Genomic DNA, 14,188 nt, shown 5'->3' on the forward strand with positions numbered 1-14,188 from the left:
CCCGCCACCTCGGCCGGCTAGTTTTTCGTATTTTTTAGTAGAGACGGGGTTTCACCGTGTTTGCCAGGATGGTCTCGATCTCCTGACCTCGTGATCCGCCCGTCTAGGCCTCCCAAAGTGCTGGGATTACAGGCTTGAGCCACCGCGCCCGGCCCTATGTCATTTTTTCTATTTTTCTTTTGAAAATTAAAAATACAGAGAGAAAGGCAGAATAAAAACCAAAGGCCTGCATTCCCATTCATCAGAGGTGACAACCATGAGACCACACTAATTAATGTCATGTTGTTAGGCTAATAATGTCACGTTGGCTTCAAGACTTTTCTTTTTAATAAAAGAACATAACAGGATAAAAGTGAAGGTCCTGTGATCTCTGCTGACAGCCCACTCCCACTCTGCTTCTCCTCACAAGCACCTCACCAGTGTCCTGCGTCTTCTTCCGGTCCACTTTTATGCCTTTACATGCAAATGCATTCATAACCAATGAAAAATCATTTTGTACTTCACAAAAAACAACATAATCACATCATACAATAAGCATAACTCACCACCTTTGTCACTGCATAAAATCTAATCAGTAAGATCTACCCATACTGGCAGGCAACTCAACAGTATCTGCCAATACTAATTCAACTGATCTATCAACACTGATTCTACTGCTTCTTCCGCCATCTCCAGTTACTAAGAACTTAGCACCAGGCCCTGTCTCCAACGGCTTCTTATTTGCCCCTCCCAGTGGCCCCCTAAGATGCCCCAAATGCCTTCAGCTGACACAGGGCAGGGACACACTCTCCAGGTCTGGCCCAGTCTAAGGCTGTGCCCTTAAGTGTTATGCTAAGCTGCCCCATTTTTTTGTTTTATAATTTGTTTTCTTTTTTTAAATAAAAAAATAGAGAGAAAATAAATTTTTTTATTTAATTAAAAAAATATTTTTTAAACAAAAAAAAAAATCTCGCTACATTGCCCAGGCTGGTCCCAAACTCCTGGCCTCAAGCGATCCTCCCACCTTGATTCCCAGAGTGCGGGGATAACGATGTGAGCCACTGCACTCGGCCAAGCTGCCCTGTGTCCATCAATAGCCCACCAGGCACTGTCTCTGTGCCAGGTGTCTTGTACATATCATGTCTCTCAATTCCCTGAACCACGCACTTACTTACGTGTTAAGTACAATTACTATCCCCACTTTAGAGACACAGAAACTGAGACTGGGGCAGGTCCTGGAGGCTTGGTATGAACCACAACTATACAGCTTTAGACTCCAAGTTTTTATCCACAGAGCTAAATGTCAGGTTTACTTCGAAAAAAAAAAAAAATGGAAGATGGGCCTGTGTAAGACTGTGAAGAGGCTTGAATGCTCAGCTCAGGAGTACCGGTTAACCAGTTACATGGTATTCTACCTATGTCACTGGTCCCTGATCAACACAGCACCAGAGCGCCCTGGGAACAGGGAAACGGTACTCACGGTCATGGACCTTGTAGCAGTGTCTCTGCAAGCGCTTCACGTCCCATTCCTCTAGCACGCCATGGGTCATCAGCAACTGGAGGAAGCGCCGGTGGACATCTGTCATGACGCCCATTCTCCTTGTGCTACCCTGCATGTGGGAACGAACTGAAAAGGAAGTAAATGACACTAGTCATCCCCAAGCACATCAGAAGCAATGTCCTGGGTCTTGTACTAATTTACATTAACACATATAAATTTGCTATCATTTTAAAGTCATTCTTCATGCTGATTACTACGAAGGTGAGAAGAAGAACACGAGTCACAGCAAATCAGGACTGGGCAGTGATAAGAGGTGTGGATTCTGGAGCTAGAATGCGGGGATTCAGGGCCTGGCTCTCCCACTTACTAGGCATGTGAAATTGAGCAAATTAGTCCCCACGGTGCTTCGGTTTCTGATCTGTAAAGCGGGAATAATGATAGAAACGTCCTCTGCAGAATTGCTATGAAGATTAGATGGGTTAATACATGTAATAGCCTGGTAAAATAGTAAGCACTAAATAAGTGTGAGCTATTTTTACTATTAGGCAATTCTGGGTCTAACCCTTGGCTGAGCCTTTTACCAGATCTATGGCCTTGGAGAAATTTAGCAGAGGACCCGTTTTTTCACCATAAAATTATAATCAAGTTCATTACTGAGAGAACTGCTAATAAACACTTAATAAATGTTAGTTTCCTCAAATCGCTAATAAAACAACTATCATGGTAGGACTTCAGGCTATTTTTAAAATCTCCTGCTTGCTAATAAAATGGGATCTTTCCGCAAACCACAAAGATCACAGCTAATAAAAGTTTTCCACAAGCCCTGATCAAAACGCTGGCTACCGCCATGGAGCACGCACTGCAGGGGCTAAGAATGTGGATTTGGAACTAAACAGGAAGCACTGAGACCAGAAAGTCCCAGACCTGCCCGATCCTAAGAATTTCCTAATGTGTATATTAACAATACAGATTCCCAAACCCTTTCCTGGATGTTCTGACTGCAGTGGGTCCTGGAATCCTGAGGTGTTTACATTCATTTTAGGTGATACCATGATCTGACAAGAAGTTCACTGGTGCCTTGGGCAAATACAGCACGCAAACATTTTTAGCTAACAATGCTCAGCCTCCCTAAGGCCCAGTCTTTTCATCTCCAAAACAGGGAAACTAGTAGCTATCTTAAAGGCAGAGGAAGCCTAAATGAATCACAACTACCAAAGGCTTGCCAAGCACCTGGCACATAAGAGATACACAAAACTGCTAATCACTGTTCTTTTGTTCTTTTTTTAAATCTGAGATGAAGTCTCGCTCTGTTGCCCAGGCTGGAGTGCAGTGGCATGATCTCGGCTCACTACAACCTCTGCCTCCCGGGTTCCAGTGATTCTCCTGCCTCAGCCTCCCAAGTAGCTGGGACTACAGGCGCCCACCACCGTGCCTGGCTAATTTTCGTATTTTTAGTAGAGACAAGTTTCACCATGTTGGCCAGGCTGGTCTCGAACTCCTGACCTCAGGCGATCCACCTGCCTCAGCCTCTCAAAGGGCTGGGATGACAGGTATGAGCCACAGGGCCTAGCCAGTGCTGTTCTTTAACAGCATCCTCAACTGGACCTCAGGGCTGGGAAAATGCACCATCTCATAACCAGTTCCTTCAACTGCCTGCTAGAAAAACATCCTCCATCTCACCAAATCTGCACCTCAACAAAGCCTACATTAGACTCATCCTCTCCTTCCACCTCCTTAGCCCCTTTCCTCTCCTAAGTCCTTTTCTTTGCAAATCATCTGGTGTGGACGGTGCAGTCCACACAATCATACCACACACCTGCGCATCAAACTCTGGTCCTCCTCTCCCTAAACCTCAAATCCAGCCAGTCATCAACTTTATTTCCTATCACTAGGGCCATTCCATGTCAATGTACTTGGCACCCCTGTATTTGCCAGTGGTTGCTCTGGGCACAGGGATAGAATGTGCCAGGCTAAAAAAATGGACTTGTATCCTGCAAACAAAGGATCTCTACAAACTAAGGGTCTCAAAGCAGGAAAACAGCGTTGCCTAGCTGTGTTTTAGGAAGATTATCCCCTTTGGCATCATGGAGGTGTAGAGGAAAGAAATGGGAGGCAAAGAGTCCAGAAAGCAGTCTCCTGAAGGGATCCTATGAAAGGGGATGAGGTATCACTGAGGTTTGGTAGTGGGGACAAATGATTTGAATCACAGCCATCGTGATCCCATCAAATCTCAAGCAGAATAAACTCTAAAATATCCACCTAGGTACATCCTAGTAAAAGAACATAATACCAGAGATTAAACGCAATCAAGGAAAAAGATGACTTCTAAAGAGCAACAAGTCGACGGCCGGCTGCTATCACAATGGCAACAATGGAAGCTGGTCACAGTGGAAACATATCTTCTATGCCGGGAGGGGTGTCTCAACAGAGAATTCTACAACCAGCTAAAGACTGAGGGTAAGACAAAAACATTTCCAAACAACGAAAAACTGAAAGAGCAAGTCACCAGCAGATGCTCCCTAAGGAAATTCCAAAGCATATAGTTCAGGAAGAAAGAAAGGGATACATGCTGGAAGGTCTAAAATGCAGGGTAGAATCAAGAGCAAAAAAAGTTGGTAAATATGTGGTTAAATCCAAGTGAACTGTATAAAACAGTAAAAATCAGAAGAAATGTTTCTATCTTTTAAAAAAGTTTTTAATACCACAGTAAAAAGAATGAGGTTTTTAAAAAACTAAATACACAAAAATAATAACATAAATGGGAGGTGAGCTATCACTGGGATTAGTGTCCTAATAGCCTTGTGATGGTCAGGAGTAGAATCTGGACATTAATAAATTTTACACTTGCATTTTACAATTTCTAGAGTAACAACTTTTAAAAAAACAAATAATGTATATAATTTCCAAATGGTAAAGAGGAATAATGTAATGAGAAAAAATGATCACTTAACCCTAAAGGTGGCAACAAAGGAAAGGAAAAACCAGGATAGGAAAAACAAACACACACAAAAAAAGGAAGTCAGGAGAAATAATCCAACTAGATTAGTAATAACAATGAATAAAAATAGACTAAATGTTCCAGCTTACACCAGATTTAAAACCTTATCAAATTAATAATGAATAAAATCTACCTCTATAAGAGTTCCTTATAGGCTGGGCACAGTGAGCCGAGGAGTTCAAAACCAGCTTGAGCAACATGGCAAAACCCCATCTCTACAAAAAATACAAAAATCAGCCGGGCATGGTGGCACACCTCCATATTCCCAGCTGTTTAGGAGGCTGAGGTGGGAAGATTGCTTGAGCCAGGGAGGTCAAGGCTGCAGTGAACCGTGATCACACCACTGCACTCCAGGCTGGGCAACAGCCTGAGACCTTGTCTTAAAAAAAAAAGGTTGAGGGCGCTGGTCATGGTGGCTCACACCTATAATCCTAGCACTCTGAGAGGCCAAGGCAGGTGAATCACTTGAGGTCAGGAGGTGGAGACCAGCCTGGCCAACATGGTGAAACCCCGTCTCGACTAAAAATACAAAAATTAGCCAGGTGTGGTGGCACGTGCCGATAGTCCCAGCTACTCAGGAGGCCCAGGCTTGAGAATCGCTGGAAGGCGGCAGGCAGAGGTTTCAGGGAGCTGAGATGGTGCCACTGCACTCCAGCCTGGGCGACAAAGCAAGACTCAGTCTCAAAAAACAAAACAAAACAAAAACAACAACAACAACAAAAAGAAGCTATAAAAAGAACTGCAAATTAAATCCAAAGAAAGGTAAAATAAGAAAATAATAAGGCCGGGCGCGGTGGCTCACGCCTGTAATCCCAGCACTTTGGAAGGCAGAGGCGGGTGGATCACGAGGTCAGGAGATGAAGGCCATCCCGGCTAACCCGTCTCTACTAAAAATACAAAAAATTAGGCGGGCGAGGTGGCAGGCGCCTGTAGTCCCAGCTACTCCGGAGGCTGAGGCGTGAGAACGGCGTCAACCCGGGAGGCGGAGCTTGCAGTGAGCTGAGATCGCGCCAATGCACTCCAGCCTGGGCAACAGTCTCAAAAAAAAAAAAAAGAAAAGAAAAGAAAAAAAGAAAATAATAAAGGGCAGAAATTAATAAAGACTGAAAATAAGCATATATCTAAGGTCAACAAAACCAAAATTATTCTTTGAAAAAACATTAAAAAAGTGAAAAACTACCAACAAGATTTTGCAAGAGCTAAAACTTATAAACAATATTTGAAAAAAAAGGGAAATTAACTGCAGATGAGACAAATATCTGCAATTAAGATACTTAAAAATATCATTAATAATTTATAATAATTAACCTGAAATTTAACTATGTAAAAAGTCATAGGAAATTTATTCAAAACTAATGAATGAATTATCTGAAAACCTAAACACTCCTATAACCATTAACGACATTTTATAGAAAATCCATCTTCTCACAAAGAAAACTTCAGGTCCCAATGACTTTATCAAGAAGTTCTACCAAACATTCTAAAAACAAATCATTTCAAATGTTACACAATCTCAGAGCCAGAAAAAAAGCAAACCCTCCCCAGCCCATCTGATAAGGCTAACCTAATGTGGCCCTGAAACCTAACAAGGATTTCAAAAGAAAGGAAAATTACAAGCCAGTATCTTTTATGAACACAGCTGCAGTATGTCCTAAGCAAAATGCTAACAAACTTAATCCAGATATGTAAAAGGCACGACATATCATCACTTAGGTTTTTAGATGTTAAACATCTAAAAATCAATCAGTGTGAGTCACCACATTAATAAAGAAAAAAGCATTTTAAAATTCACACAGGGCGGAGCGCGGTGGCTCACGCCTGTAATCGCAGCACTTTGGGAGGCCGTGGCGAGCAGATCACCTGAGGTTAGCAGCTAAGAGGCTAGCCTGGCCAACATGGTGAAACCCCGTCACTACCAAAAATATAAAAATGAGTTGGGCATGGTGGTGCGCGCCTGTAATCCCAGTTACTCAGGAAGCTGAGGCAGGAGAATCACTGGAACCTGGAAGGCAGAGGTTGCAGTGAGCCAAAATCATGCCATTGGACTCCAGCCTGAGCAACAGAGTGAGACTCCATCTCAAAAATAAATAAATAAATAAATAATCACAATGGAACCAAAACAGAGCCTGAACAGCCGAAGCAATCCTAAGCAAAAAGAACAAAGCTGGAGGCATCACGTTACCTAACTTCAAACTATACTACAGGGCTAAACAGCATGGTGCTGGTAGAAAAACAGGCACATACACCAACAGAACAGAATAGAGAGCCCAAAAATAAGGCCACACACCTACGACCACCTGATCCTTGACAAAGATGACAAAAACAAGCAATGGGGAAAAGTCTCCCTATTCAATAAATGGTGCTGGGATAAGTGGCTAGCCATATGTGAAGACTGAGGCTGGACCCCATCCTTACAGCACATACAGGAATCAACTCAAGATGGATTAAAGACTTAAATGTAAGACCTAAAACTATAAAATGCCTGGAAGACAACCTAGGCAATACCATCCTGGACATAGAACCGGCAAAGATCTCAGGACAAAGACACCAAAAGCAATCACAACAAAAGCAGAAATTGACAAGTGGGATCTCATTACACATACGAGCTTCTGCACAGCAAAAGAAGCTATCAACCGAGTAAACAGACAACCTACAAAATGGGAGAAAATATTTGCAAGCTATTTACAAGAGAAAATCAACCCCATTAAAAACTGGGCAAAGGACATGAACGGACACTTTTCAAAAGAAGACATACATGCAGCCAACAAGCATATGAAAAAAAAGCTCAGTATCACTGATCGTTAGAGAAATGCAAATCAAAACCACACTGAGATCTCACATCAATCAGAATGGCTATTATCAAAATGTCAAAAAATAACATGCTGGCAAGGTTGCAGAGAAAAGGGAAACTTATACACTGTTGGTGGGAGTGTAAATTGTTAAACCACTATAGAAAGCAGTGTGGCGATTCCTCAAAGAGCTAAAAGGAGAACTACCATTTGACCCAACAACCCCATTACTGGGTATATAGCAGAGGAATAGAAATATTCTACCATAAAGACACATGCACGGGAATATTCACTGCAGCCCTATTCACAGAAGCAAAGACACAGAATCAACCTAAATGCCCATCAATGACAGACTGGATAAAGAAAATGTGGTCCATATACACCATGGAACACGACATGGCCATAAGGAAGAATGAGATGATGTCTTTTGCGGGAACATGGATGAAACTGGAGACTATTATCCTCTGCAAGCTAACACAGGAAGAGAAAACCAAATACCACATGTTCTCATTTATAAGTGGGAGTTAAATGATGAAAACTTATGAACACAAAGAAGGAAACAACAGACACTGGGGTCTATTTGAGGGTGGAGGGTGAGAGGAGGAGGAAGGGCAGAAAATATAACTATTGGGTATTGAGCTTAATTCCTGGGTGATTAAAAAAGCTGTACAACAAACTCCTATGATGTGAGTTTACCTGTCTAATAAACCTTCATATGTACTGCCAAACCTAAGTTTTTTAAAAAAGCATATGATCATCTTAATGATGCCGAATATACAATTGATAAAATTCAACATGTATCTACACCAAAAACAAATTTGGAATCGAAGACAACATTTTATCTACTAAGTGACATCTACAAAAAAACCTGCAGCAAACATCATAGGGAAAAATGAAATGTTGACAGCAATCACTTTAAAAACTAAATTGACCCAATGCAATTGAATCAATGCAATTGCAACCAAAATCCCAACAGGCTTTGTGTACGTGTGTGTGTGATTTGACAAGATGATTCTAAAAATTTACATAGAAAACACAAAGGCAAAACAGCAAAGACATTCCTGGGAGAAGATAAAGGCAGGAGGACTTGTCCTACCAGCTATAAAGACTTCTCATATTGGCTGGGCGCAGTGGCTCATGCCTGTAATCCCAACACATTGGGAGGCTGACGTGGGCAGACTGCATGAGTCCAGAGTTCAACACCAGTCTGGGCAATATGGTGAAACCCTGTCTCTACTAAAAATAAAAATTAAAAAAACATTTGCTGGGCATGATGGTACATGCCTGTAGTCCCAGGTACCTGTGATACTGAGGTGGGAGGACTGCTTCAGCTCGAGATGTCGAGGCTACAGTGAGTCATGATTGTACCACTGCACTCCAGCCAGGGTGACAGAGTGAGACCCTGTCTAAAAACACACCAAAACAAAAAAAAAGCACTTCTTATAAAGCTAGAGTAACGAGTCAAGTGTGGTAATGGTACAGAGACAGACAAATAAGACCAATCAATGGAACAGAACAGAGAACTCAGAAACGGAAAGGTACATGTACATGGATACTTGATGGTGGAGGGAAGCAAACTTTCCAATAAAAGGTGCCAGGAAAACTTGTTATCCATATGTGAAAAAAATGAATAAAATTTGATTCTTACCTCACACTATACACAAACATCAATTCTGAAGGGATAAGGTCATAATAAGGAAAAATACTATAAGACTTTTAGACAATATACAGAATATATTTATCACCTGAGGGTAGGGAAAGATTTCTTTAAGAGATACAAAAATTACAGGTGATACAGGAATATACTGATAAATGTGACTTTTGTTAAAGTTAAGGGCCTGTATTCACCAAAAATACCAGAAAGGTGGGGGTTAGGGGATACAACTGGAGGGTATTTAAAACAAACATAAGCTACATAATACAAAAGATTCATATTCAGACTATATAAGGAATTCCTACAAATCAGCATGGGAAAGACAACTGTGAAAGAGGAATGGGCAACAGAAATTTTACAAAAAGAGGATGCATAAATGATGAATAAATACAGAAAAAAGATGCTCAATCTCAATGTTATCAGATAAATGATTATTAAAACCACAGTGAAGGAATGTCTTAGCCAACACCAGATAGGCAAAAATTTTAAAAGAATGTCTGAGGCTGAGGCTGAAACTTTCATCTGTTTTTCATCTGTTGCAGGAAGAGTATAAATTCTTTTTTTTTTTCTTTGAGACAGGGTCTCATTCTGTTGCCCAGACTGGAATGAAATGACACAGTCATAGCTCACCGCAGCCTTGACCTTGTGGGCTCAATCGATCCTCTGATCTCAGACCCCCCTAGAAGCTGTGACTACAGGCACACACCACCATGCCCAGCTAATTTTTGTATTTTTTGTAGAGATGGGGTCTCACCTGGTGCCCCAGCTGGTCTCATACTACTGGACTCAAGTGATCCACCCAACTTGGCCTACCAAAGTGCTGGGATTACAGGTGTGAGCCACCACACCAGGCTGAGTATAAATTACTGTAACCATTTCAGGTAACAGTTGATATTACTAGCAAATTTGCATATCCCCAGAAATCTATTAGGTATATACCTTACAGAAACTTCCACTTTTGCGCTAGGAAATATGTTTTTACAGAAGCACCGTGTAATAACAAAAGTCTGGCAACAGTATAAATGCCTACCAACTGAAGAACTACATTAAAACAATATAATTATCTCACAGAATTCAAATCAGCAACGAAGATAAAGTAGAGCTCCTCACATCAACACACATGCTTCTCAAAAAGATAACGTTAAGTGTAAGAAGCAAGTCACACAAAATGTATTTTAGGATCCTATCATATAAAATCGAACTCAGCAAAAGCATACATTATATTCATTAGAGATACGAACATACATCGCAAAAACTACAAAGCAAAACAAAGGAACAAGTAACACAATATTCAGAGTGGTAGTTATCTTTGAGGAGGGAAGAAAGGATTCAGTGGGGGGTTTGGGGATCTGAAAATGTCTATTTCTTAACTTGGTGGCAGGTACATGAGCGTTCATTTCATTTTTGTCCTTCAAACTTATACTTCCACACAATTGTATAGGTATGTTACATACAATGTTTTTAAATGTGATGGGCCGGGCATGGTGATTCACACCTGTAATCTCAATACTTTGGGAGGTCAAGGCGGGGGGACTGCTTGAGACCAGGACTTTAGGACCAGCCTAGGCAACATAGCAAGATCCACTCTCCACACACACAAAAAAAAGTAACGTGAATATGTTAAATAACAGCCAAAATAAATGTAAATGAGAATGAGAACAAGATACGATTGAATGCTATGATTTGGTGGAAAAGGGGCGGGAAAGTAGGAGTGGAAGAAAGACAACCATAAGTTTGTTTATGCATATTGTATCCCTTGTCTCTATGAGAAGAGACTGTGGAGAGAATGGTGGGATTAGCCATAGACATACATGTATCACCTACTTAAATAATTCTATTTTATACAAAAATTAGCCAGGCATGGTGGTGCACGCCTGTAATCCCAGCTGCTCAGGAGGTTGAGGCAGGAGAATCGCTTGAACCCAGGAGCTGGAGGTTGCAGTGAGCCAAGATCGTGCCACTGCACTCCAGCCTGGGTGACAGGGTGAGACTCCATCACAAAAAAATATATATATATATATTTGTATTAATTAAAACAGTTTATTGGCTTTAAATGTACATCAGTAAATGTTTAAATGCTAAGAATTTATGATAAAAGAATACCGAACCAAAACATCAAAGAAAATAGAGGCTCAGCAGCATGATTTCAATATATTTTCCCGGATAAACATTTATTTTTTTTAAGTCTATGCCTTTTTATTTAAGAACAAAAACTCCCTAAATTCAACGTTTAGAATTGAATTTTTTTTTTAAACTAAGCCCAGAAAACTGGGGCTCATAAAACAAAGGCACAATGTGGGCAGCAAAAGAAAAAAGGAGAAAAAATGGGAGAAAAATTGGTTTTAATCCCATGTATAACATATTGTCTTGTTTTGTTTTTGTTTTAGACAATTTAAGGCAGAATTATCTCTCTGCAACCCTGCAGATAAATCCTAGTATTTTAGCTTTAAGTTTCAAGAGTTCAGATATACAGATAAACCAACTAAAGAAAACCTTTTCTAAGGCTTTGAAGCATTATATAAATCTTTAAAATTCCTATCACCCACATTTTAAGAAATACATCTATACTTTTAATTAATTCATGCATTTAATTCATTTAATAATAAATAAATTTATTTAAATTTAATAATTTTGAAATATAAATGTTTGTGGAATAAGTAAATCTCAGTCATACCATTCGTGCAGGTGCTAACACAATTCTTGTGCTTCACATGCACGACATCATTTAACCCTAACCAGAACCTTATGAGCAAAGGATCACTGACCCCATCTTACAGATGAGGAAACTGAGACTAAAAGGGCACAAGGTGACACACAAGAGTTGGTGGCAGAGAGAGACGTGACCATACAACAGCACGGTTCCTGTTCTCAAAGACACTCTCTTATCCAGCGAGAGTGAGAAAAGTGAGTGAACAGGGCAGCTACAATCCAGGTCCCTCATCTGCAACCCTCAAATCTAAAAAGGTATGAATACTAGTGGATGATCGGATGCAGGGGAAAAAAAAAGTCTGAATACCAAAACTTGTTTCTTACGTTGGAGAACTTGACCTGACTTAAGGTGAGGCTATCTATGGTTATTTATCCCAACAGTGTAAATATATGCATATCTTTTTTTTTTTTTCAGACGGAGTTTCGCTCTTGTTGCCCCAACTGGAGTGAAGTGGCGCGATCCTGACTCACTACAACCTTCGCCTCCCTCGTTCAAGTGATTCTCCTGCCTCAGCCTCCCGCCTCAGCCTCCCGAGTAGCTGGTAGTACAGGCACGCGCCACCACACCCGGCTAATTTTTTGTATTTTTAGTACAGGCGGGGTTTCACCATGTTAGCCAGGCTGGTCTGGAACTCCGGACTTCAGGTGATTCGCCCGCCTCAGCCTCCCAAAGTGCTGGGATTACAGGCGTGAGCCACCGCGACCCGGTCAATATAATATATGCATATCTTCATATCTTTAGCTGTGGAAAGGGTCGTGTATTTGATTGCAAGCCGCTGCTCCAGCCCCCACTGAGGGTGAAACCTAACATAGAACATACGCACTTTACCTTTCCAAAGTCCGAGAAATCCTCGATTTTAAACGCATCTGGCCTCGGGGCTGTAACACAAGCGGCTGCGGACTTGTACAAAGTGAGAAACTCCGTACACAAAAACAGAGGGGAGCACGGAGGGCGGCGGGACAGACAGGGTGGTCGGCGAAGGCTGTGTTTTCCATAGATGTAATCACAGTTTGAATCGAATTTTATATTTTGCTTTTCCACCTATTACGATGAAAAGTATCCTTACCTGTTAAATCGTAATTACGATTAAAAACATTTTTCACTAAATAGTACGATTTTTAGATGTCTTTGTGTGTGTTGTGGGAGGAGATCCCAGTCCGCTGCCTTCTGCGGCCCCTCTCTGGGCCTCAGTTTCCCCATCAAGAAGGGGGAGCCCCCAGACCCCCGTCCCCGAGTTCCACAGCCCACGGGGACCGACCACGGGGCCAGACCCCACTGCCTGTCTCGCCCACCCCACCTTCCGTCCTCCCCTTGCCTTCCTGGAAGTCCCTCTTCTTTCCCCTCTACCCCCTAGCGCGCCGCGTTACCCACCAGGGTGACCAACCGCAACCCGCGCTGCGCTAACGGATACAGTCGCAAGGCGGACTCTTCTTCCTTTGGGGCGGGGCGAACGCGAACGCGGCGTTCCCGTTGGTGGCCTGCAGCCGATTCGCCCGTCCGTTGGGTGACGCACTTCCGGTTTTCCGTTTGCGCCGTTTCCCTAGTGTTTCCTCCTCGTGGGTTAGATCCCAATTACCGCGCCGCTCTCCATCCTTAATAATGGGGAGGGGCTTCCACTTGTCGCCCTCCGCCTCCTGCACCTCAGTGACTTCCCTGACCAAGGAGGAAGAATCGGCGTGCAGCCCGTGCTTCCCTCACTGGCCACGATTCCGCCGGCACAATGTAGTGCCCTGCCCCGGGCCTCAGTTTCCCCATCTGTGGAACTGACAGTGTGGCCTCGTCGTCAAAAATGTGGACTCTGGCCGGGCGCGGTGGCTCACGCCTGTAGGCCCAGCACTTTGGGAGACCAAGGTGGGCCGATCACTTGAGGTCAGGAGTTCGAGACCAACTTTGCCAACATGGTGAAACCCCCGTCACTACTAAAAGTACAAAAATTAGCTGGGCGTGGTGGTGTGTGCCTGTAATCCCAGCTACTCGGGAGGCTGAGGCAGGAGAATTGCTTGAACCCGAGAGGCAGAGGTTGCAGTAAGACAGATCGCATCACAGCACTCGAGCCTGGGTGACAGAGCAAGACTTAGTCTCATAAAAAACAAAAGAAAAATGTGGACTCTGTGGTCATACAGCCTGAGCTAGAATCCTGGCTCTGCCACTTACTAGTTGGCAGAAGCTTGGGCAAGTCATTGAGCCTCAGTTTCCTCTTCCATTAAATGGGGATATTAGTCCTTGCAAAATAGTGTTGGTGAGATTTATAAGAGATAATAACACCTATATCAGGTGCTTAGCGTAGCCACTGAAAAGTGTCACATGGGAGTGCTGATTAAATGTTAACTATTATCTTACCTAGGGATTGTGAGAAAGCAAGTGAAATTACTCTTGGAAGTGAATAGACTGTTTTGAATCTTCAAGGCATTAATTTTCCAAACGTTTGTATACTATCCCTAGTCTGAGAGCTAGGGATGCAGCCTAGCAAGGGAAACAGGTAACTAATATAGAACAGCGGTACCTGCAAATGTCTGTCTCTGTGAGGATAACTCAAATACAGGCTTGGTCACTCACC

General features: G+C 42.4%; 1 protein-coding gene and 1 long non-coding RNA gene across 3 annotated transcripts in view; one reads left to right on the forward strand and one right to left on the reverse strand.

Annotated features, from left to right (window-relative positions):
- Positions 1 to 13,085, reverse strand: part of NSMCE1 (non-SMC element 1 homolog (S. cerevisiae)) — a 44,425-nt gene extending 31,340 nt beyond the window's left edge. For both annotated transcript variants that reach the window (XM_011982332.1, XM_011982333.1), the window contains exons 1-2: positions 13,003 to 13,085; positions 1,460 to 1,606 (exon numbers count right to left, since the gene is read on the reverse strand). In XM_011982332.1, coding sequence (XP_011837722.1) covers positions 1,460 to 1,595 — 136 coding nt within the window. In that variant the 5' untranslated portion in view covers positions 1,596 to 1,606; positions 13,003 to 13,085. The remainder of the gene's footprint in view (positions 1 to 1,459; positions 1,607 to 13,002) is intronic.
- A 43-nt stretch (positions 13,086 to 13,128) lies between these two features.
- The window catches only part of LOC105541365, a 12,128-nt gene continuing 11,068 nt past the window's right edge, over positions 13,129 to 14,188 (forward strand). Inside the window, exons 1-2 of the long non-coding RNA XR_001006334.1 lie at positions 13,129 to 13,455; positions 13,976 to 14,110. This is a non-coding gene — a long non-coding RNA (uncharacterized LOC105541365). The remainder of the gene's footprint in view (positions 13,456 to 13,975; positions 14,111 to 14,188) is intronic.

This window comes from Mandrillus leucophaeus, unplaced genomic scaffold, assembly GCF_000951045.1.
Source record: "Mandrillus leucophaeus isolate KB7577 unplaced genomic scaffold, Mleu.le_1.0 Scaffold24, whole genome shotgun sequence".
Lineage (NCBI taxonomy): Eukaryota > Metazoa > Chordata > Mammalia > Primates > Cercopithecidae > Mandrillus > Mandrillus leucophaeus.